This window comes from Argentina anserina, chromosome 6, assembly GCF_933775445.1.
Source record: "Argentina anserina chromosome 6, drPotAnse1.1, whole genome shotgun sequence".
NCBI classification, from domain to species: Eukaryota; Viridiplantae; Streptophyta; class Magnoliopsida; order Rosales; family Rosaceae; genus Argentina; species Argentina anserina.
In genome coordinates, this window is record NC_065877.1 from 4007001 (window position 1) to 4031803 (window position 24803).

At 37.5% G+C, this 24803-nt stretch overlaps 3 protein-coding genes across 6 annotated transcripts; all 3 read left to right on the top strand.

Annotated features, from left to right (window-relative positions):
* The first annotated feature begins 9345 nt into the window (after window positions 1-9345).
* On the top strand, window positions 9346-14432 carry LOC126797928 (flap endonuclease 1). Of its 4 annotated transcripts, none has more exons than XM_050524695.1 (18): window positions 9346-9450; window positions 9536-9652; window positions 9748-9806; window positions 9889-10008; window positions 10129-10182; window positions 10275-10323; window positions 10417-10464; window positions 10596-10661; window positions 10766-10816; window positions 11061-11180; window positions 11253-11337; window positions 11473-11554; window positions 12179-12293; window positions 12385-12441; window positions 12539-12585; window positions 12667-12721; window positions 13173-13359; window positions 14088-14432. In XM_050524695.1, the coding sequence occupies exons 1-17, from the start codon at window positions 9439-9441 to the stop codon at window positions 13335-13337; spliced, it is 1302 nt and encodes a 433-aa protein (XP_050380652.1). In that variant the 5' UTR covers window positions 9346-9438; the 3' UTR covers window positions 13338-13359; window positions 14088-14432. The 4 variants fall into 4 exon arrangements, with proteins under 4 accessions (XP_050380652.1, XP_050380654.1, XP_050380655.1 ...); XM_050524697.1 differs by having other exon boundaries at window positions 9409-9450; window positions 9949-10008; XM_050524698.1 differs by lacking the exon at window positions 13173-13359 and having other exon boundaries at window positions 9410-9450.
* A 2827-nt stretch (window positions 14433-17259) lies between these two features.
* On the top strand, window positions 17260-19003 carry LOC126798815 (F-box/kelch-repeat protein At3g23880-like). The gene is made up of 2 exons (XM_050525878.1): window positions 17260-17280; window positions 17787-19003. Exon 2 carries the CDS (start codon window positions 17788-17790, stop codon window positions 18883-18885), a length of 1098 nt encoding a protein of 365 aa, XP_050381835.1. The 5' UTR covers window positions 17260-17280; window position 17787; the 3' UTR covers window positions 18886-19003.
* Window positions 19004-19486: 483 nt separating this feature from the next.
* On the top strand, window positions 19487-21345 carry LOC126798814 (pentatricopeptide repeat-containing protein At3g56550-like). The gene is given in 5 exon segments (XM_050525877.1): window positions 19487-20099; window positions 20102-20342; window positions 20344-20431; window positions 20433-20488; window positions 20490-21345. Coding segments are annotated over 5 exon segments (1782 nt in total). The 3' UTR covers window positions 21274-21345.
* The last annotated feature ends 3458 nt before the right edge of the window (window positions 21346-24803 follow it).

Genomic DNA, 24803 nt, shown 5'->3' on the forward strand with positions numbered 1-24803 from the left:
AAGAAAATCAATTAATCAATCAAGCAACTGTAAATTGTTATTCCACTTCACATTGGTATCATATGTGGTCCTTTTTGCAAGTATATATCTCTCTTCTCTTGCAAATAAGTTTCATAAGCTGATGTTGAAGTAATGGGATATATATTCTCTATCCAAATCTCGATCAGTATATTGAATCTATGAATAGATGTAAGAATAATGTAGAACGTCTCAACAGCTTAACCGAAGAAGCTCAAGCTAACATTTCATTCGATCCTGGGGACATCTATGCATAAACAGATAAACTAATCCAGGTTCAATTTTACTTATTGGATGATCAACTAATACATGCACTTTCTTCTTGGCATATATAATCTAGTAAATATATTGTCACAACTCCGAAATTCGAATGATAAAAATTCGAATTCGAAGCTATAAAAAACTCTAAAACAATCTCAAATAAATCAAAATCATCTTATAGTCACAGCGTATCGTAACTGAGTTCATAGTACATTTCAGTCGATTTGATGATTACAAAACCAGTTTATAATTCAAGCATTATAACAAATGGAAATGTAAAATCCTCTCATTCCTCACCACAAATAGAACTAATGAAACTTCGAAATCTTCAGAGTCGCCCTCCAATTCTGCTAATCCACACCTACAGAATTATCCCCTACACCATCGAATAGGTGCACCGGGGTTGTAAACACAAACCCGGTAAGCTTTGCAGCTCGTATGAGTAAATCAACAACATAACACGCATAGTATACAAGAGAAAATACTGAAAACATTTAATTATAAAATGCACTCATAAGTCACAGAACGGCTTATCTGGATGTCCATTAATATCGGAAAATATAGGTGCTCATGAGACATTGGGCAACCCATATGTTTACCCAAATTACATTTATAATAAGGGTACTCATGAGATCCAAGTACTCATCGGTTACCCCTCATGCAGTACGCCGTCAGACACTAGGCAACCCATATGTTACCTAATATATCACAAAAATATGGGTACTCATAAGACCCAGGTAACTCATATGTTACCTAATATATCACAAAAATATGGGTACTCATGAGACCTAGGTAACCCATATGTTACCCCTCATGCAGTACACCGGCAGACAGACTAGAGCTCTAACTAAATCGTAACTGTCACCCGGCCAAAGCTAGGTTCCGATACTGTCAATTCGTCTGAAGACAGAAAACGTTTTAACATGACTCAAAGTTAAAACCACGTACAATACAATCCTCACATGTTATTGTACAAAAACCAAGCGACTCATGCTCAAATAAAATAAATATTAGTGCTTTAAATAAACTCATTTGGAAATATGAATATGATAGTATATAATATAGCAACCCTTATATATGTATCGTATTTACCATTTATACTCGTACACAACCCACTATATCATATACATATTATAGTTCGGTCTTTTAAATAAAGCGTAATTGTAAATCACCGCCAAGGGTAAACTCGTCATAGTGAGATTTACTCACCTTATTTACCTGAGCGTAATTTCCACGATACCGAAAGCAAATCCTTCATTTGTTTTGTCGATCACGTAGTTGTATAATAAAGTGGTTAGAAACGTTACGTAAAACCTTAAATGCTGCATCAGTACTACTGTTTAATGTTAAGCAATTTACGGTTTTTACGTAATTATTGTTCACGTATTACTGTTCATGTACATACTGTTTACGTATTACTGTACACCAATGTACTGTTTCTTTGTAATTACTATTCCAATAAATACTAATAAAAAATTATTTTTATAATCACTGTACATAAATTACTTTTAGAATTTACTGTACATAAATTACTTTTTACAATTTATTATACATAAATTACTTTTATATTGTTACTGTACATAAATTACTGTTTACAAAAAATACTATTCAGAAATATTGTTCACCCGCCACCGCACGTGGCGGCGCGTGGGGTTCACACGCCACCTCCGGCAACTGCATGTGGCGCTCACGCGCCACCCACAGTAGCAGCGCGTAGGGCTCATCTCCTCCACCATTCCACGACTTAATGTCGTCTCTTGCCCTACTCACTCGCCCTCACGCGCCGCCCTAGGCGGCGGTACGAACTTTCCCTGCTCCTCCTCCTCCAAAACTTTACAAATCGCCACAAACTTCACACAATCATGCATATCAATCGATTTAAAACATTTCCATACCTATATTGAACCCTAGAACTGCCTGGAAGTCGCCGGAGAAGCTTGAATGCCGACGGCGGTCGAATTCGTGCAGGGGTGAGGTGGCGGCGCGATTTGAGCTCCTCATGGGTTGCAGGTTGCACCGATGGTGAGGAACGGTGAAGATGAGCTAGCCCCATGCTCTGGTGTCGCCGGAGAAGATGCTTGAATGGCGGCGGTTTCTGCAAAATCTTCAAGTCTCCGGTCGAGCTCCGATGCGGCGTGGGGTGGCGTGTTGAGCCCAGGGGTTGATGTTGAGGACCGTGCGATGCCTTTGAGGTCGGCGGTGAGGGCCACGGCGGCCGGTGAGGTGAGATCGCCGAGAGAGATTTTCGAGAGGGAGAGGCTGCGGGGAAGAGAGAGAGAGAGAATGAAGGATTTCTGTTTTAGGAAACCTTAGTTTCCTAAAAACCCTTTTTATACTTTTTCCAAAATCGGAAACCAACTTCCGTCAATGATAACTTCTACATACTACGTCCGATTAAGATGCGTGACGTGTCCATGAACTCGTGTCGACAAGTTCTGCAACTTTCGTGAAGGAAGTTTTCAGAGACGAGCGACGAGTAAAATTCGACTCTTGTGTTGCGGAAACGTAACATTTTTAACTTTTAAATTTCCGAAGTCGGTTTGTTTCGTTTGACATCGACGAGAAAATAAAAAATGTGATTTATTCAATTCTCAAGTTAAATGACTTACAAGAATTTTTACAATGCAAACCCGAAAAATCGGGGTATTACATATATACTCAATAATTTGTGTCCACTAAAGATGAAAATACCAATTGATAAAAGCAGTTAAAGAGGCTTTAGGAAAAATTAATTCGGACAAAGCTTAGAGGGAAAAAAGGGTATAGTAGCTAGTATAGCAATAATATTATTGAGAATTTGAGGTTTGGTTTCCATGAATGCTTATGTGCTATGAGCAGCAATACAAGAAGGGAAGATATTTTTCAATTTCTGGAGCATGCATCGTTTTTGCGGAGTTTCCAATCAATTTTTAGAAAAAAAGAAAATGTTCGATCAACTGATTGATGTCATTTTCAACTTTGATAGGGAAAGATTGAATATTAGCCTCCAAACAAGGAACTTTATTGGTGGGAGCACTTGGTGAATTTGGTAAACCTCTATCATAATGATCATTGTTTTCCTCTAATATTGAGGTCTTTCCCTTTAGGCCAATGCCCTAAAATGATTTTGCATTTGCAGTTGAGAAAAGGCAACACACAACACAAAGATTGATGATGCTTCCCTTTCATTCTTTTAGAACAAGGACCCTATAATGCTATTGTTCATCAATATTCTGGAATCTGTGCAATTTACTAAAGCAGGACCATGCCCCCACTTTTCATTCCAACTTCAACGTTTTGCTTTTCATGAATGCCCCATTTCAAAGTTTGTTATGTGCTCCACCTTCCCCTGAACTTATGCAATGCAGGCTCTAGGTAACTAGGTATTCCCTTATCTAATTAGAAACGAGACAGATTTGTTAGAAAACCAAGTCAAAAGCTTAAGCTGTTCGAACGTACACAAGCTTCTAGCGCCTGAAGTGTTATACGTGGGCCGTGGGCGTACGTATATTGTATAAGCAACTGGTTGGTTGAACTCTACCATGAAGCAGAGCCATCTCAAAATGTTTGGAGGTCATGTGCGAGATTGAAAGTGAGGTCTTATATAAATATATCATTAAATAAATTAGTTATGAAAATTATTGCAAATTTCAATTGCATATCTCCAAAGTTTTCCTAAAATGCACATTATCTAATTTGATATATCAAATCATAATATTATCTATTAATTTCTTTTCTACTATATTTCAAATTTATTTATTATATACAACTCGAAAAATGCATAATAATCACACAAACTATCTTCTCGAATTAATTCGATCACTCTTCCACTAGTTTTCTAAATTCATAATAACTAGTAAATTATATATTTCATTCATTGATAATAACATTAACGTATATGAGATATCTTAACCTCTAATTAACGAGTTTTGTTCGTCAACGTATATGAAATATTTTAACCTCTAATGAACGAGTTTTGTTTTTTTGGCTCAAATAGAAATTTATGAGAAATTCTAGATAGTTATATAGTTTATACATTGAATCGTCCACATTCTATTTGATGTTAATCATCTACATTAAATTTTTGACTAATGATATTTATCAAAAAAGAAGGTAATCACTTAAATAATTTAATGCAATTTGATATCCTATTTTGGATTGTCTAGCAATAAATATAAAAGGATAATTATCTACATTTATATTTTATAATTGATAAAGAAATATTTCCATTCTTGTATTTTTATTGTTATATGTTTTTTTGGTAATTTCATATTCATTGATTAAGTCAAAACTATCTAGAAAAAACATGGAGGTCCAAGTGCCATTTTGGGAGGTATGAATAGAAACTCTCGTATATCTATCCAACAAATCAAGAAAAAAGGATGAAGGAAATACAAAAAAAATGATGAGGGATATATTTGGACAAATGTATCTACAAATTAAAGATAAATATGGAAGGAAATATGGCCAAAAGAATGAAATAAAAATATATATAAATGCGAATCGAACCTGAACCAATGGAAGATAGAAGAAAGTGAGTGAACCTCAAATTACCAACTAAACCACTCAAGGTATTATACAAAGTAGCCTAAGTGCAAGATTAATATATAATACAAATGCATATATATATAGAACTCTAAAATTTGGGGCCATGTGCCATCGCTCTTCTTGCACACGTTAAGAGCTAGCCTTGCCATGAAGTCACCTCCTAGGTTAGCAAGACATGTTCTCACGGACATCAAGTCAAATACTTTATTAACAAATAATTGTGGTTAATATAAGAGTACGTTTACTAAACCGTAATAGAATTGTGAATGAACATTAAAGAGAATGAATGTGAGAAAGGAGGAAAGATAGGTAGGAGGAGTCTTCAAATAAACATTCATTTTAAAAGGAGAATGAGAATCAATTCCTTTTTTTTTTCTGATCAGCAAACAAGGCCTAAGATAACATGTTGGGTTCAATGTAGTTCTGTTGGGTCTAAGTTAAGCCACTAGGAATTTGAGTCCCTGAGGGGCTTATTCAAAAAACAAAAAAAGTTAAGCCACTAGCAATATAGTTAGGCCTCACTTCCAACCGAACCAAATCCAAACCCGAATTTGTATCTTGGTTTTTGTACCAAAGTGCAACAACACTTGCTTTACTTCTTTTAGAGCATCCGCAGCGGCGAGCAATTTTGCCGGCGTGCTCGAGCAGGAGGAGGGACCAGCCGGAGGAGCTCGAGCAGGAGAAGGGGAGGCTCGCACCGGCGAGCAGGAGGAGGCGAGCTGCTCGCCCAGTCAACCCAGCCGCGGTGCTCGTCCGATCGCTCGAGCAAATTTTGCTCCGGCGTTTGCTCGATCGCCTGGCGGAGCCCACCGTCCGTGGGTGACGTCAGGCACGGGCGAATTTTTTTTATGTTAGACGCGTGCAACGCACGCGCCAAAAAAAAAAGCGAGCCAATGAATGGCTGCCACGTGTCAAGCAGATTGGCCAACGGTCCAATTGATCTGGGCCTTCCATTTTGAATCAGAAATTTCGATCCAACGGTCAGAATTAATTGGCAACGGCTACTATTTGATCATAACGGAAATAAACCCAAAAAATTGTAAAAAAATCCCCAAAATTTCAAAATTCTCCCAAAAAATTGCCTATAAATACTACTTCAATTTGTTATGAACTCACACCAATTTGTGCACAACAAATTTCACATCTTCCTCCATCTCCTCTCTCTTTTCGTATCTCCTCTCTCTTTTCGTTTAGCATTTTTTTCTAAAACAATGGGCACCCATTGGCTTCCTTCCGAAGATTTACAAATGTGCATTTCTTTTGTCCGTCATAGCATTGATGAATATGACGGTAACAAACAAAAGAGGGACAAATTGTGGGAGACAATTCATGGCGATTATATGCAAAATTGGGTGCTAGCACCGGGTGAGAAACCTCCGAAGGAGCCAAGGACCCGAATCGCGCTCGCTTCTCACTACAACAAGTTCAAGCTACTCTTGCAAAAATGGGGCGAATGTTTGGCGGCATCACGACAACGTATAGCTAGCGGCACTTCGCTAATGGACGAAGTAAGTACATTGTGTTATCATATATTATAATTTTTATTTGATTATATGAATTAAATTATGTAATTTATATCTAATTTGTTTAAATATATAGCATTGTTTACATATTTAATTATTTGAATATATCTAATTTTATTTACATTATTTATTTTATTTAATTTGTTTAAATATGTAGCATTGTTTACATTATTTGTTTTAATATATCTAATTGGTTACATTATTTGTTTTATCTAATTTATTTAAATTATGTAATTAAATAAATACCTAATATAAGTTTTTTACATCAGGAACGACAAGCTCAATCATGTTACTATAATGCCAAGAAGAAAAAATTTACACACTTTGAATGTTGGGAAGTGGTTAAAGATCATCCATCTTTCGTTGCGGTGCTACCTACTACTCCATCTCCATATGCAAGTAGTTACCACGGTACTCATTCCGCAACTGAATCATCTCCAACCATCAATTTGGATGACGACCAATTGAATGAGACACCTCAAAGCAACACGGCAACTCCATCGAGTCCACCTAGACCAATGGGAACCAAGGCGGCAAAGGAAGCTAAGCGCCAAAAGAAACATGGTAAGACTCCTATTGAGCAACGGGTGGAGGTTTTGCATACCATTGCAAGTGACCAAGCATCATGGCATACCAAGAGGCTAGCCCATAATGAAAGTGAGCTTAATTATTATGCGGAGTACATAGACATTCAAAAGCGAAAAGAAGCAAGGGCGGAAGAAGAGTTACGATTGAAGAAACAAGAGAATGACACAAGGATCATGACAATGGATTTGGAGGCTATGACCCCAATCTCGAAAAGGTATTTTACCAAGAGGAAACTAGCAATCCTTAATGAAGGAGAAGCTAGTCAAGATCAACCTACTGATGAAACATATTCGGATTGTTATCACCCAAATCGCGTGCTTTTTCCATAGTAGTTATAGTATTGTACTAAGAATAAATCTGGGTTTGGCTCGTCATTTTATGTAATTTAAATTTTTTGAGAAATAAAATGCAATTTATTTATTAAGTTGAAATTGAAATACACATTAAATTAAAACACATACTGAAATTAAACACAAGCTTAATAATTAAACACACACATCATGAAAACACACAATAAAACATATTTAAAGTATTTCACCGGTTTCCACTCTCCAAATGTGTTTCACCAAGTCTTTCTGGAGCTCTCGATGGATGTAAGCGGATTCGAGATCGGCAACACGGTCGTGAAACCGTTGTATATTAGCTCCATCTCTACTGATTGGCTCAAAAAGAACTCGATTCCCTTGTGCATTCACCGGCCCATCATAAACCCGGAAAGCCCTCGATGGGTTTTGCAAGTCTTCTTCTTCTTCCTCATCATCATCCTCATCATCCACATACTCTTTCTCAACAATCATGTTATGCAATATAATGCAAGCTAACATGATGGTAGTCATTACCGATTTGTGGTGCAATGTACAACTATGACGTATAATTGCCCATCGAGATTGCAAGATGCCAAATGCCCTCTCCACATCTTTCCGGTATGCCTCTTGTTTCTTTGCGAAGAGCTTATCTTGCGGCGTCTGGGGATTGGAAATTGTTTTGACAAATGTAGAGTACCTTGGATATATTCCGTCAGCCAGATAATAAGCTGTGGTGTACCTCTGTCCGTGGACTTCGTAGACGACAGTTGGGCCTCTTCCGGCAAGGATCTCTGAGAACACATTCGATAGGTGGAGCACATTAATGTCATTTTTAGCTCCAGGACAGCCAAAAAAACTGTGCCATATCCACGTATCATACGAGGCCACTGCCTCTAGGATAACCGTTGGGCGACCCTTTCGGCCCGAGTATGCCCCTTGATAGGCGGTTGGGCAGTTCTTCCACTCCCAATGCATGCAGTCGATGCTTCCAATCATACCTGGAAAACCTCGGCGTTCTGCTTTAGCTAATAGTCGCGTGAGGTCTGCCGGTGTTGGACTGCGGAGGTATCTTGGACCATAGAGATGAACAACTTGGCTGCAAAACTCCTTCATACATTTCAGGGTAGTCGATTCCCCCATCCTTGTAATTTCAGTACACTGATCTGCGGCTGACCCGTACGCTAGCATTCGTAGAGCCCCGGTCATCTTTTGTTGGGGAAGTAGCCCTAGCAAACCAGTGGCGTCTTCTCTTTGATGCCAAGACATGTCGTGGTTGCAGAGGTCCGTCATGATAATGTTGAATCGGTCTCTGCTCATCCTGTACCTCCGACGAAAGTCTTGAGCGTCGAAAATTGGACGTTCGATGAAGTAATCTTCCATGAGATTGTGTCCCCTAGATAGCCTTTGACGTGGCTTATTCGGTTTTTTACCGCGACGTGAACCGCTTGGTCGTGTTGATTCATCATCGTGTTGTGCTTCCGCCATGACCACCTGATTCACGAATGATTGCTCCATATCGTCATCCTCTTCTTGTTGACGTTGTCTCCGCCTGAAAAAATTGTGAAAGCTGAAAGGATTCATCAGAGTGATGAACAAGGAAATGTTGCTAAGTGTTTAGATTGAAGGATGAGTTATAATGAGTGATATTAGACGTTTTTATAGCAAATTGGTCGAAAATCTTATCAGAAATTTGGTCCAATTATTTTGCTGACAGTGACACGTGTCAATTCTCTACTAGTCGAAAATCTTATCGGAAATCTGCTCCAATTATTTTAGCGACAATGACACGTGGTAGTGACACGTGTCAATTATCTATTAGTCGAAAATCTTATCGGAAATTTTGAATAATATCGAGTCGATAATGACACGTGGCACATTATTATTGGTTGTAAATATATCTGATAAAAAAATTTAATTATTTCACAACAAGACAAAATTGAATTGCTCAAGCAAATTGTAAATGGGTGTGTGAAAAAATCGATTTGCTTGAGCAAAATATGAAATCGATTTGCTTGAAGCAAAATTTGCTTGAAGTAAAATTTGCTTGAAGCAAAATTTGCTTCTGGCCCTACCATTTGCTTGAGCAAATGCAATTTATGGGTGCGGATGCTCTTAGAGTAGGCGGGAAGCAGTTTCGTCCCCAACCTCCAACCCCAAAACCTTTTCTCCATTCTCTCTTCATATTACTCCTCTCCCTCTCCTCTTTGCTATATCTAATGGGCATAAAGGTAGAATCTTTACCATCTTTTCACTAATTGCTTTCTGGGTTTTACTACTAAGGGATTTTCATGTACATGGAAATTGGTGTATTAGGGTTTAACGAAGCTGTTGGCCGACAATGCCCCAAAGTGCATGAAGGAGCAGAAATTCGAGAGCTACTTCGGTCGCAAGATTGCCATCGATGCCAGCATGAGCATTTATCAGTTCCTTGTATGAATTTTAACTATTCTTTTGTTTTGTTTATAATGTGTATATTTTGGCTAAAGGAACTATCTTTCGATGTGGGTGTGTGTGAAATTGTGTAGATTGTGGTAGGAAGAACTGGAACTGAGATGCTCACTAATGAAGCTGGTGAAGTTACTAGGTACCCTTAATAAAGTTCTTAGCTTTGCATGAGATCAATGCCTGTTTTAGTCAAATTGCGTTGAGAATTGGTTTGATTGCAGTCTTGGAAAGATTGGTTTTGCTAGTAGTGACATGGGTTTTGTTCTCTGGGTTCAATGTAGTCATCTCCAAGGCATGTTTTCGCGGACAATTAGGCTTCTGGAAGCTGGGATTAAGCCGGTGTAATTTGTTTTTGACCCTTGTGTCTTGTGTGTTTGTTTTAGTCTTTGAGTGTTACTCTTATTGCCCTCACGAATTTAAACTATGGAATGACTAGATTTTATGTTGATATATTGTTTCAGCTATGTTTTTGATGGAAAGCCTCCAGAATTGAAAAGCCAAGAGCTGGCAAAACGGTAGCTTTCTTACTGCCTAGGTTTGTAAGCATGTCTTGTTGATTGATGTGTTTTGTTCATTAATGGTTGGTGTTTTGCAACTTGTTCTGTAGTTACTCGAAGAGAGTTGATGCTACTCAAGATTTAGCAGCAGCTGTAGAGGTACCTGTATATTTATGACTTTGTATTATTAACTTTCATGAACTAGAGAAATGTACTTCACAGTTTTCTTTTCTTGTAATTGCTTTATTGCAGTCTGGAAATAAGGAAGACATTGAGAAATTCAGTAAACGGACAGTAAAGGTGAGCACTTTGCTCGTACTTTCTTCGTACGAACTCCATCCATAGTTAGCATTATAGAACTCTGTCTTTGTCAATTAGATCCATTACATGAGAAATGGAAGGTTTGAGGTCATATCTGTTTCCCTTCATAGGTGACAAAGCAGCACAATGAAGACTGTAGAAGACTCTTACGGCTCATGGGTGTGCCTGTAATCGAGGTGGGACCTTAAAATTTCAAGTAAACTGCTGTAGAATTGAGTTTTAGTTTGTATACAGAAGTAATTGTTTGTCATACTTTAATACAATGTATTGACTTTCACAGGCTCCCTCAGAAGCAGAGGCACAGTGTGCTGTACTTTGCAAGATGGGAAAGGCAAGTAGTTCTTGACCTGTTCTATATTTTCTAGGAACCTTTTAAGAGTACACGTACTTCGGTTTTTCAATTCATATTTTTTTATATTATCTGTTTCAATGGTCCTATTTTTTTGAATATGCTTCATTTTTTAGGAGTATTTCTGCCATCAAATTGTTTACATCTATAAGGCATCTTTCCATTGCCTGAATGTGTCCTTAGGGATTGTAATATTGATGATAATAGTTATCTTTCAATGTGACAGGTTTATGCTGTGGCCTCCGAAGATATGGATTCCCTAACATTTGGAGCTCCAAAATTTCTTCGCCATTTGATGGATCCTAGCTCGAGAAAAATCCCGGTCATGGAATTTGATGTTGCTAAGGTGCTTACAACTTTTAAGGGTTTTACACTTGACTAAAAAATTATTCACAGTTAATGATGGTTACATTTCCAGGTTTTGGAGGAGCTTAATCTTACTATGGATCAATTCATTGACTTGTGCATACTCTCTGGATGTGATTATTGTGACAGCATTCGAGGTATTAAAATTACCAAAGTTCAGTTTCTTGACTTGATAATTTCGTCCTTTTTTATATTAAAACTTGTTCATTATAGTTGGCTCGAAATATTAATTGTGCCTCCTCATTCGCCGACCTTCTTATTCTATGCTGCAGGTATTGGAGGACAGACAGCTTTGAAGCTCATCCGCCAACATGGCTCCATAGAGAGTATACTGGAGAACATAAACAAAGAGAGGTCAAATATTCAATTTGGCATATGATCTTAAATGGTTGCACATGTATTTGATTATAGAGATTTCATTGCTTACAGTCGGCTCATTTGTTACGATATAACTGATGATTTTCTGAAAGATTACTTTAGGAAGAACTAAGAGAAGATTTTCTATACATCTAATATGTTTTTGACATGATTGCTTAATTATGCCAGAGTACTGTTTCTTAACCCAAATTATTATTCAATTATATTTCTAATTGAAGCTACACGGTAATGGTCCTTTTTCTAGTTTGCTCAGAATGCGTTTGAGCTTAAATATGCATCAAGTTCTATTTGTTGGTGCAAAGTTTCTCTCCTGGAATTATTACATCAAATTAGTTGTATACTCCACAATCAAATGGGTGTTCTATTTTGTTAAAATATTGTATCAGTGTTCTTGTTATGACCATTACTCATGAAGGGAAGAAGAATGAAATTATTTTCTTGGTTATGTATTTCATATATTGTCCGCTGCTATATTATTTCATAGATAGGTACCTCCATTACCCATTGAGGGAAGAAGAATGAAATTTTTTCTTGGTTATGTGGTTCATATACTGACCAGTGTTGTATTATTTTATAATTATAGATACCTTGTATTTTCAGGTACCAAATACCAGATGATTGGCCATATCAAGAAGCTAGACGGCTTTTTAAAGAACCACTTGCTTTAACTGATGACGAGCAGCTGGAGACTAAGTGGACTGCTCCAGATGAAGAAGTATGAAATACCAGTTGAGAATTGTTATATAATCCGTTATCTAGTTTTGATTCCTAAAAGTCAGTCTTCAATCAGCTTGCTGTTTGTATAGGGGCTGATTTCCTTTCTGGTGAATGAAAATGGATTCAATAGTGACAGAGTGACTAAGGTGTGTTTCTACTCATAAAAATACAGGCTCTTCTCAAATCATGCTTCCTTTTCAGCAGCATGTCAGCTTTATTTATATTGAATTCTGTATTGATCAGGCTATAGAAAAGATTAAAGCAGCCAAGAACAAGTCATCACAGGGCAGGTATGTGAATCTAGCACAATTTAATTTGAATTTTTGAGTTTCTTTTCATTCGATTTGAATAATTCATTTTATCATTTACAGACTAGAATCATTTTTCAAGCCAACTGCTACAACATCTGTACCCCTTAAACGAAAGGTATTGCTCCATTCAACTTTTTAAAGCTCCCGTCTTTCTTCTCCTTACACACATAAATAGCTGGTTCTGTTTTCTGCTCTACCTGTGACTGGAATGGGGTTCGTGTCAGTTATGAAATACATCAAGATGCTTCAGATTTCTCTGTCATATCCTGGCCTTAATTGTATTTCGTCTAATTGCATATGCTTTTGTGTTCAATTTGGTCCTCAAGGAATTTTTTTTTGATTTTGTTATCCCTACTATGGACTTGCAGTTCTGTTCTTTTAACTAAATAGATAACGTGATTGGAAGTAATTCCTTTGCACTTTTTAGTCTTAATTACCAAGACTTCAATTACTTCGCACATTTGTTGAAGCGCTTGAATGAGAAATCTTTTTAGGCTGCAAGAAATATGATTATGCAGGATAAAGACTCGATAGGTTGTCATAATCATTGTTACATTGGATGACAGGATACCAAATGTGTACTTAAACACCCCAAACTGGCAATCAAGAATCAGATGTTCTCTCTACAGGACTCTAACTCATCTAGGCTCAATGTGGTGGGCAGTCTAAGCCTGCCAATTTATAATTTGGGTGCCAATCATCTCATACCATTATCCAGAGGTTTTGTTTAAGCACATGAAGCGGAATGCCTTGGTGAATCTTCATAGACAATTTTTGCTTAATTCTTATTTTGTTATTTCATATCACCGTCATCCTAGGGAACAAATCATAAATTGGTATCATATCTCTCCCAACTAGAAAGTCCCTCTGTATAGAAACTCGTCATGTCATTAATACTTCGTGGTTGTATCTTCTTTTGATCAAGCAAAAACTGTTGCGTGAAAGTCCTTTTGCACTGAATCTTCCAATCTTGGTTGCCTGCACAAATGCACTTAACATGTCCACAACACCCAGTAGAACTCTTAGAAAAGGTTACCTGGAGGTTTAGGCCTGCTGCAGGCTCCCTTTTCTCTAACAACATGGCAACATGCACTTGACCTGTTAGCTACAAAGCTATGATCAATTCAGCAGTTTTGTCATGTAAGACATACAGAAGCTCAGTATAACACTTGCTCTCTATGTCCTTTGAACTAGTTTGTGGTTCTTTCATTATAGGATTTCATAACTATGTCTGGATTTTGTTCTTACTAACTCGGTCATTCTGAATGTCCTCTCTTATGTATGTTGGCTTGTTTTTCCTTTAGCCGTGCATGTACAGTATGCTTTTTGGAGTTCTGTTTATTTTCAATATACGTATTGGCATATTGTGTAAATCCTCCTGAATTCAGATGTAGCTCCAGCATTTTGTTGAAGTTAAGCTCTATCTATTCCATTGATATTGTTTATTTGGGAACTGAATATATGTTTGTCCTTGGTAACAGGAAACACCACAAAGTACTGCTAAAGAAGCTATTAATAAAAAGTCGAAGGGCGCTGGTGGTAGAAAGAAGAAATAGTGGAATTGGCTTACGGCCTATGAAAGACGAGTTAAGATTGCATTCTGATCAATTGAATGCTGCGCAGATTAAGTTTGTTAATTGGTGCACTCATCTGTTTTCGTATGTTAGAAAAAAGACTCCAGGAGTCTTTTTTGGAGGATTCTTGTAAAGTCCATTAGGCTTAAATTTTAGCTGATCGCTTTGTACTTGAGCGTACTTGAATTTCAACTTTAAGTATGGAACCATTGCTTCGATTTTCCTTATCAAATAGGCTTAGATTTTAACTGATCGCTTTGTACTTTTTTGCTCTTTGTTGAATTTCAACTTTAAGTATGGAACCATTGCTTCAATTTTCCTAATCGAATACCAGTCCTATTTGAGAGTGAAGTTATACGAAAGCTTTAATTACATATATCATTGCCTCCAAGGCAGCTAAATTCTGATATTATCTAGCAAAATCCTATTAAGCTTTGCAATATGGTATATTTTTATTGTATTTGAATTATAGTACAATAAAATATCGTTAAATTAATACTTAATTAATTAATAATCTCGCTAAATAATAATTTTTAAGCTAAATTATAAAAAGATACCATCTCCTAACTTATATTAGAAAATAATCACTACTTATGAATTAATTATAAAAAAATCATCACATTTAAGTGGAAATTATAAAAAGGTCAACAAAATTAGAAAAAAATCACTTAAAAAATATTTTATGGACTATTTTGCCCTGTCTTACTATTTTTCTTCTTTTTTTTCATTATTTTTCCAATTTCGGCTATAACTTTCTCGTCCAGCGATAGATCTTGACAAAATTGGTACCTTTAGAAAGATCTTGCTCCCCTCTTTCATTTGATATATTACCCACTCCAAATCGACCAACCATACAAGGCGCAACAACTATCACAAAGGGTTGCCGCCATCAATGGCGGTGCTTCAAGCAATTCCGACGAAACCGAAGCTCAAGGTTCCCTAATTCCTGCTATTCTCTTCATTCTGAGCATACTTATACCAATCTCATTTGAATTTTAACAAAAGTTCACATATTTCCACATTTCCTCTCGGCATGTCACAGCTCTTGTCACAGACGTTGTCACAACGCTGTCACAGCTTTGTCACAGACACTGTCACACATACTGTCACAACCCCATCACACTATCTATTTACATCCACTGTCACAACCTCTGTCACAACCACTATCACACTACTTATTACACTAACTGTCACACCTCCTGTCACACCTCCTGTCACACCTCTTATCACACCCACTGTCACAGAAGCTGTCACACTATCTATTTACACTAACGATCACACCCACTATCATACCAATCTCATTTGAATTTTAACAAAATTTCACATATTTCCACATTTCCTCTTGGCATGTCACAGCTCCCATCACATACGTTGTCACAGACACTGTCACACCTACTGCTTTGGTATTGAAACAAGATTTACTTTTGCTTTGGGTTCGTGAAGAAGAACATTCTCTTCGGAATAACCAATCTCTTCTAAAAATAAAGGAAACAGCTTCTTCGAAAAATGCCAACACAATGTTAATAAATTCAAGAGGGACTTAAGTTCCTCCAAAATTCAAGCCTTGTTAACTGTTGGTTGTCTTCTCCACCGAATACACCATCAACCAGTAAGTTTCCCTACAACAATAATCATCAGGCATCACTCTTCCATACAAAAATAATCAGCATTGCCTTGGTCTAACCACGCAACTCAAATATCATCCACCGATTCAAGTATCATTAGAGCTGGAACCGAAGGGAGAGGAGAGCTGGAAAACAGAGAGGAAGACGATGGTTTTGCCACTGGATGGTGATGTCTAGTTGGAACCGGAGGCCGAGAGGTGTAGGGTAGCGGTGGTCTTCCATGGATTGAATTCAAAGAGAGAGACAAAGTGATGATGGTGTGGTCGGTGGGTGATGTTGTGGTGGCATTCTTGTAAAGAGTAAGAACGGTAGTGGCAACGCTTTAAGAATTTAAGATTCTGACTTTTATATAATTTTGAAAACTTACATGATTTTTTTCTAATTTCATCGGTGAAAATTGATTTTTTTAATAAGAAATCCAATTAATAATTCGTTAAATTTATAAGATAATAGAAGTTTGAGAATTCATATATCCTATCAAATATATAAATTAATAGTTCTAATTTATATAATAAAATTTTAAATTTAGGAGGATTTTATTATCATCATAAAAAATATAATATTTTGAATAATTTAATACATCGAAAAAAACGTATATTAATAAGATATACATGATAAATTAAACAATATAGTGCATAAACAAAATAAAAACTTTTTTTTCTTCGAGAGTGGTTTTCTTTCTCAAAGAAATAGCAAGTGGTTTTCTGAGGTCCTTAAGTCTTACAGCAATGGGTGAACGAAATGGCCGCATACTTAAAATCCATCGATAGCAACCATTTACTTGAAATAGGATTTGAAGGATTTTACGGTGTGACAACGCCGGAGAAGAAGCAATACAATCCCGATAACAAATACCGGGGCTCTGATTTCATAGCTAACAACTTGATTCCACAGTAATAGATTATTTCATTGATAATCATGGCCTAGGAAGGAGCTAGGTTTCTTTTAAATATTACTATAGTTAATACAAAGCTTGATACAATTTGTGATATGCATTATGCCTAAAATAACTTATGGAACAAAGAGACCCTTCTTCTCCACCCAAGATTTCTCCATACTCATGAATGGATGAACAAGGGTTCTCTTACCCTTGGTTTTGCATGCTGCTGATTTCGATCTCTTCTCTTTCTCCGAAGAGTTTGTTTCTTAACTTATGGTACTTAATTACTTAGATAATTTGATATATAATTTTTTGGTTAAAATTCCTCTTATTTATACTTTAATCAAAAAGTTATATGTTATTCAGAACTTATTGTAGCGAAATTAGAAATTACTTATAATTGTCTTAAATAAAATAAATAAGAAAAAGAAACAAAAAAAAAAGTAAATAGATAAAAGTAAACAGGGCCTACTTGTAATTTTGTATTAAGGTGTATTACGCTGAAGCCACCCCTCGGTCCTCTATATAATCCCTGATTACTGTGATTAGATATAGTGGCACAGAATCGATTCAGAATCAACTTCTCAGTTCTCAGGTACGTTTATGCTTTCTGTTTCGTCGATCGGGATGCAAGTTCTGTTTGGGGTTTTCGTATATGTTGCATGATTCTGAATTTAGGTTCTGTTTTCCCCCTTCCTTGCCTGTCTTATCTATGCAAACAACATTGCGTAGTTGCAGAGTTCGACTTTGCTGATTCCTAAACCGTAATTTGATGATTGATGTGTTTTGGGTATTCTGAAAACGTACCGGAATCTTGATTAAACACGCATTTAATGATAAAACAATCTTATCATGCTGATGTTCATATGTTCATATGTTTTCACATTCCTTGAAGTCTAAATAGACTAATCTGATGCTGGGCTATCGGAGAAATTAGGAAGCTTTATTGAACACATATATGTGTATTGGATGCATTCTTGTTTGCAATTAGCAAGATCTCATGTATAAAATCGATACCTTGATTAAGTGGATATAAATTTTCTTGACCAAATCCTCAGGGAGTTTGGTTTCGAGGCCTTACTTAGATAATATTTTCTTCAGGATGAGAAACAAACGCAGGGGGGATGCTACCAGTTCCATCAGTGAAGATCTTTACATGGAAATCTTAGTACGACTCCCGGTAAAATATCTCATTAGGTTTCAGTGCGTATGTAAGAAGTGGAAGGGTTTGATTCGCAGCTCAAGTTTTGTTAGAGCACATATCAGACGAAATGCCCATACCCATCTTATTACGGATGACCGTTCAACTTTTGATCAAGTTGAGCTTTGTTACTCTCTTTTTCCTTATGAAAGATTTGAGCAGTCCCTGGAGTTAAAACCTCCCTTTCATCCCCATTTAGACTTTAATTCCCGACTGGACTACTTCAAGATATGTGGTTCAACAAACGGTTTAGTGTGTCTTGCTGGGAATGCAATGGATTCAAATAGCCCTATATACATATGGAACCCATCTGTCAGGAAATTCAGGACTCTTCCACAACCAAAATCCGATCATTATTGTGTGGACTGTTTTCCCAAGCATGTCGATATCCCTCTCTTATTTGGATGTCATCCAGATTTAAATGACTATAAGGTGGTAAGGATGATGCTGCCTGGTTCCATCGAAATGGAGGTTTATACTCTTAGCACAAACCGTTGGAAGGTTGTTCAAGTGATTCCACCTTGGCTCAATACCATGAAGTTCGCAAGATCTGAATTTTGGAATGGAATGGCATATTGGCTTGCTACTAGAGATTCAATGGTTTCGGTTGTGTCATTTGACACTAAAAATGAAGAATTTGACGCACTGGCAGCCCCAATTACCATTCCCAGTGATGATCCGGATGCATATATCAAAGTCTACAAAGAATCAATTTGCGTTCTTCATTGCAAATTTGAACTAAATAATGAGTCTGACTCTATCGACTTCTGGGTTCTACGAAAAGGGTGTTTTGAGAAACTGCACACTGTTAATTTTCCTAACGCATATCATATCTGGGGCTTTAGTGTGGATCATGAACTCCTCCTAGAAGATTGTTCTTCTGATGGGGAGCTGGCATTTTATAATCTTGAATCCAAGCAGGTTCAGAAATTTCGGATCAGTTCTTATTTAAGCATACATAATTATACTGAAAGTTTAGTTTTACTTGATGAAATGTAATGTAAATACTAGCTGATCATGGTAGGGAATTGTTTCGAGTTCTGTTTTTTTTTTCTGTCGTATTATGTGATCATGATTATTCCAGGTTATGTACTTGTGCTGTTCATAATAGAGTAAATTCCGCTTCAGTTTTTAACTGTAGTGATTAGTGAAAGGAACCATGCATTTGGTGTTGACTATGCTTTGTGTTCTGTTTCTGAGGAGATGCATTATTGCATTGTATCATATATTATCCACATCAAGTTGTGAAAGGCTATACATATATAAGCAAATCAAACTACAGCTCCTTAGTGTCAATCTGTTAAATACTGCGTACAATTTATCCATCATGTGAAGTTGCTCGATTGCTATTGAAAGATGAGTTTGATGACGCCGATGAAATTTTTGTGGAGATTTGGACAGAAACCGTGACAAGGGCTCCAGAGGCCACAAGATCGTGGCTCAAAGAACAAAGGGTTTCTTTTATGGATGTAAAAGAACCATTCTTTGAGGTGGCCGGAACTATTGGTAGCGGATTCCAAAGTCCAAACCAAGTGTCGAGTTGGTCATAAAATGAAGCAATCCCAGTGATAGTAGATTTAAACACCCTCACCCAAAACTGATGAGCCAATTCCAATCGAGAATCATACATGCCATGTTGCCAAACCATGCCTTGCAAGCTTCAAAAACCAAAGCCATCCTAACCCTCTTGCAAGGATGCAACACCCTCGAAAGGCTCGAGAAAATCCAAGCGCACGTCATCACCAACGGTCTTCACCACCACCCCGCCATTTCCAACAAGCTCCTCAACTTCTGCGCCGTCTCCGTCTCCGGCAGCCTACCCTACGCTCAGCTCCTCTTCCATCATCACATCCCAAACCCACAAACCCAAGACTGGAACTCCATGATCAGAGGCTTCTCCCAAAGCTCTTGTCCTCTTGAAGCCATTTGTTACTACAATCACATGCTTTGGTCCTCTTCTCCCGATTCGACGCCGGACACGTTTAGCTTCTCGTTTGTGCTCAAGGCTTGCGAGAGAGCCAAGGCTGAGACCAAGTGCCGTGAGGTTCATGGAGGTTTGGTTCGCTATGGCTACGATAAGGACGTTGTTGTTTGTACTAATCTGATGAAATGTTATTCCGGCGTTGGGTTGGTTGATAATGCGAGGAGAGTGTTCGACGAAATGTCTGACAGAGACTTAGTGTCTTGGAACTCCATGGTTTCGTGCTATTCTCAGGCGGGCTTCATCATGAGGCGTTGAACGTGTATAGTCTTATGAGAAGTGGAAATGTGGGTGTTGATGGCTTCACTCTTGTCGGGTTGCTTTCATCATGCGCTCACTTGGGTGCGTTGAACACTGGAGTTGTGGTGCATGAACTTGCTCGCGAGATGGGGTTTTTGGGGAGTGTTTATGATGGGAATGCGCTTATAGATATGTATGCGAAATGTGGTGACTTGGATGCTGCTCTTTGTGTCTTTGAGGGATGCTCTTACATGGAACTCGATGATTGTTGGGTACGGAGTACATGGTCGCGGGAATTAAGCAATCTGTTTCTTTGAGAAGATGGATGATGGCTAGTGTCCAGCCGAATTCCATCACATATCTCGGTTTGTTATGTGGGTGTAGTTAAGAAGGGTGTTGATTACTTCCACATGATGAGCTCCAAGTTCAATATGAAACCTGGAATTAAGCACTATGGGTGCCTGGTGGATCTGTATGGTCGAGCTGGGAAGCTCGAGAAGGCGCTTCATGTTATTAGAACTTCACATGCACAGGATGATCCAGTTCTATGGCGGACTCTGCTCAGCTCTTGCAAGATTCATCAAAATGTGGAAATAGGAGAGGTTGCCATGAAGAATCTAATTCGTCTAGGGTCATCAAATGCAGGGGATTATGTACTTCTTGCTACTATTTATTTTAGAGCGAAAGATGCAGATGGTGTTTCAAGGATGAGAAAGTTGATTAAAAACCAGGCAGTGAGAACCACTCCTGGTTGGAGCTGGATTGAAGTTTGCAATCAGATTCATAAATTCGTCGTGGATGACAAGTCACATCCAGATACTGAAGAAATCTATCGAAAATTGGAGGTAGTAGTCCAGCAAGCTGCTCTGCATGGTTATGTGCAAGATGAATCTCTTATCAGAGCCTCTGAGTATACCTCCACAGATACTGAGTGTTCTGGAACTTCCGGTTCATATCACAGTGAGAAGTTGGCAATTGCTTTTGGTTTGGCAAGAACTCCAGAAGGAAAATGTTTACAGATAGTGAAAAACCCGAGGGTTTGTAGAGATTGCCATTCATTTACAAAATTTGTTTCCCGAGCATTTAACCGATAAATAATTGTCAGGGACCGAGTTCGGTTTCATCACTTCAAGGGTGGATTGTGTAGTTGTATAGACTATTGGTGACCCGAGTGATCTGAATCTTCTGATTATAAATTGAGCTTCAGGACCCGGTCCTAATTTATTTCTCTTATCCAATTTGTTTTTTTTAAATAGGGCAAACAACCCCTAATTTATTGAAATCAAACTAATAAAGAAGGGGAACAAAAAATCTGACCTCATATGTTTGACAAACTCCAACAAAGAGGATAATTAAAAGCTTAATCCGGCATGTGTACACTCACATATGCAAAACCATATATATAAAAAACTCCTGGCAAATATCAAACTCTCAGCCAAGAAACCCTTAATTAAAGGACGAGATGAAGCTGATAGCATTGATAGACAGTTGTGAGATACCAAGAACATAAAAAATAGACATATGATGATGCTTTATATGTCTATTTGATATTTAAGTTAAGAATTCCTTTATATGTTGAAATAAACCGACCAAACACCAAATTTTCCTGGTCTAAAATAGAAACATGCTGAATCATTATCAGGAATAAGTCTTATTGAGCTATAAATAAACCCCACTGCCCCTCTGATAGCGTACTCTTGGTCCACTGTACATGTGTGCATTATACTAGTCCTCAACCAATTTGTCCACAAACGTAAATTAGTTATTAGTCCTCGATCGCATCTGGCTCGTAGCGTATTCAACAAAACGAAAATATAAACTATAGCTTTGTCCATATCATTATAACTTGTCATTATTATCCGCTATATTTTGGTAAGATTGTCATCAATAACTTCTATATATAGCCCGTATATTCTGACCATACTTTCGTTGATCTAATAGGGTATATCCACTTGCATGCATGCATAATCTCTTTTCTTTATTTTTCGGGTTGTCATGAACTCAAGATGCAAGCATATATCAAGGTTGGATATAAGGATACATAATGCATTGGCAATAAACATTATGAACGAATGGCCGTGTACGACTGCTCGCTGATGTAATATCTGTATTTGGCAGAAGATATTAGATATGCTCGGGATCTAATTTTCTTGATTCAATGTAGTAAAAATAATCTCATTCAGTAATTTAGGGTTGTAAAAGATAATTTGCATTTGGTGGCAAGTGGTAGATGTATGTACGATGTACTCCAATAAAGGACCACTTACCTTAACTAATGATAATATTAATCTATGGCTCTGTAGTGTCATAACCCAATTTTTTTTCTCCCCCTTTCTCCGTACCCGCGCATTTAGAGGCGAAAATCTCATTCCGACCCGGATCCGGCTGACCGACCTGACTTTTCCGGCGGTTTCAGGCGACCGGACCAACCCAGATAGCTTCGTCTCCTCCTTGCGCACCTCCCTGTGGTGGTGGATCGTGGAATAGCACGCCGGTTTCCACTATCGAAGTCCGGAAGTCGACCTGGATACCCGTCGGTGACCCAGTTGTGTTCTTCAATTTTCCGGCGATCTCCGGTGAGTTTAGGCTCCACCACCGGTCTCAAACTCCTTGCCTCAACATCGTCAACAACCCCTGCAAAGATTTTGAGCTAATTCGAAAGGTAAGAACTCGAACAAAAAATTTTCAATTCTAAGGTTCTTGATTTGAGATTTTTCGGAAATTCCAAAATTAGAGGTTTTTAAGCTTTGATTTCGACTTTTTTGTGCACTAGAAAGTTGTTAGGAATGTCATTTAGATTGTGGTGATGAAATTTGGTGGTCATTGGTGGCGGTCGGTAAACAGTGATGCCGCATGAACAATGCTGTGAACAATGGTCATGAACAGTACTCTGTAAACAGTAAATGTGAACACTGTTTACTAACAAGTAAATGTGAACAGTGTTTACTAACAAGTAAATGTGAACAATGTTTTATGAACATCATTTAGCTGTACTGAAAATCGTCACCTGATATTTTACGTATTATTTTGTAAGTATTTTATCATGTTATTAGATGACTGATGAAACGAGTGAGGAAATTATTTTCAGTGTCGTGAAAGTTGCACGCAGGAAAGAAGGTGAGTAAACCTCACAATGATCATCATGATCGAAATAGTATTATAATTATTGAATTTAGTTTGAGTTGTTACCATAGTCGTTGCATCACTAGTTTATAAAAATTAATTTATAAATATGTTTTGGTTTAAATTACATGAACTTGATCATCTATGGTTCATGGTAAGTGAAATGCTATTTTAATAAATGATTTTAAAAACGTTTTTGTGATTATGGACTATGGTGAATGTGAGAAAATCTCATTATGACGAGTTTACCCTTGGTGGTGACTCATATTTACGTTTTCTTAAAAAGATCGAACTATGACATGTATATAATATAGTGGGTTGTGTATATGTATAAATGGTAAATATGATACATATATATGAGTTGCTATATTATATATTGTTACGTTCTTATTTCCAAATGAATTATACTGTGACAACTATATTTATTTTATTTGAGCAAGAGTCGCTTGTTGTAATACAATAACATGGGTGGATTGTTATTGTACGTGGTTTTAACATTGAGTTTTGTTAAAACGTTTTCTGTCTTCGGACGTGTGTTATGTCTTCGGACGTGTTTTTCTGTCTTCGGACATGTTGGCATGTCGGAACCTAGCCTTAACCAGACGAAAGTTACGATGCAGTTAGAGCTATAGTCTGTCTGCCGGTGTACTGGCATGAGGGGTAACAGATGGGTTACCGGCTTATGAGTACCCATATTTTTGGATATTAGGTAACATATGGGTTGCCCAATGTCTGGCGGCGTACTGCATGAGAGGTAACTGATGAGTACTTGGGTCTCATGAGTACCCGTATTATAAATGTATTTGGGTAAACAGATGGGTTGCCCGATTTCTCATGAGCATATATATTTTCAAATATTATTAGACAATCAGATGGGTCGTCCTGTGACTCATGAATACATTTATAATTAAATGTTTTCAGTATTTTTCTCTTGTATCCTATTTATGTTATACTGTTTTTTTACTCATACGAGCTGCAAAGCTTACCGGGTTTGTGTTTATAATCCTGGTGCACATATTCGATAGTGTAGGGGATAGTTCTGCATGTGTGGATTAACAGAATTAGAGGGCTTTCGCTGAAGATTGTCGAAGATTTCTTTCTGCTGTTTGTGGTGAGGATTGAGTGAATTTTACATTTCCATTGGTTGTGTATTATTCAAGTCAACTGAGTCATGATGTGGACTCAGTTTCGATAAACTGTTATGATAAGATGATTTCAATATATTTGAGATTGTTTTAGAGTATTTCACGGCTTCGATTTTGAGTTTAACACTTAAAATTCGGGTAGTTTCATGTAGCATATGTTTAATCAGATGTCTGAGTATATATATATATATATATAACCCGTCTTGGCTGCGGAGGTCCGCACCACTGTTTTTGTGCGGATTTCCATTTTTTCATCACGTTTTGATCGAATTTCTTCATCTCCACCGTCTAGTATCTAGATAATATTGTGTAGATCATATCTGCAAAATTTCAGCCAATTTAGTGATCGTTAAGACACTCAAAATTGCGTTTTTCTGTTAAAAACATGAACGGTTCATGTTTGACATAATTCAGTCCGTCCATTTGGT

What these genes read in the sequence shown, in the direction of transcription:
- LOC126797928 (XM_050524695.1), top strand. An exon ending in TGAGCATTTATCAGTTCCTT is followed by an intron (nt 9,653 to 9,747) that starts GTATGAATTTTA and finishes GAAATTGTGTAG; the next exon opens with ATTGTGGTAGGAAGAACTGG. An exon ending in CTGTACCCCTTAAACGAAAG is followed by an intron (nt 12,722 to 13,172) that starts GTATTGCTCCAT and finishes ATTGGATGACAG; the next exon opens with GATACCAAATGTGTACTTAA.
- LOC126798815 (XM_050525878.1), top strand. Translation starts at nt 17,788, where the DNA reads ATGAGAAACAAACGCAGGGGGGATGCTACCAGTTCCATCAGTGAAGAT.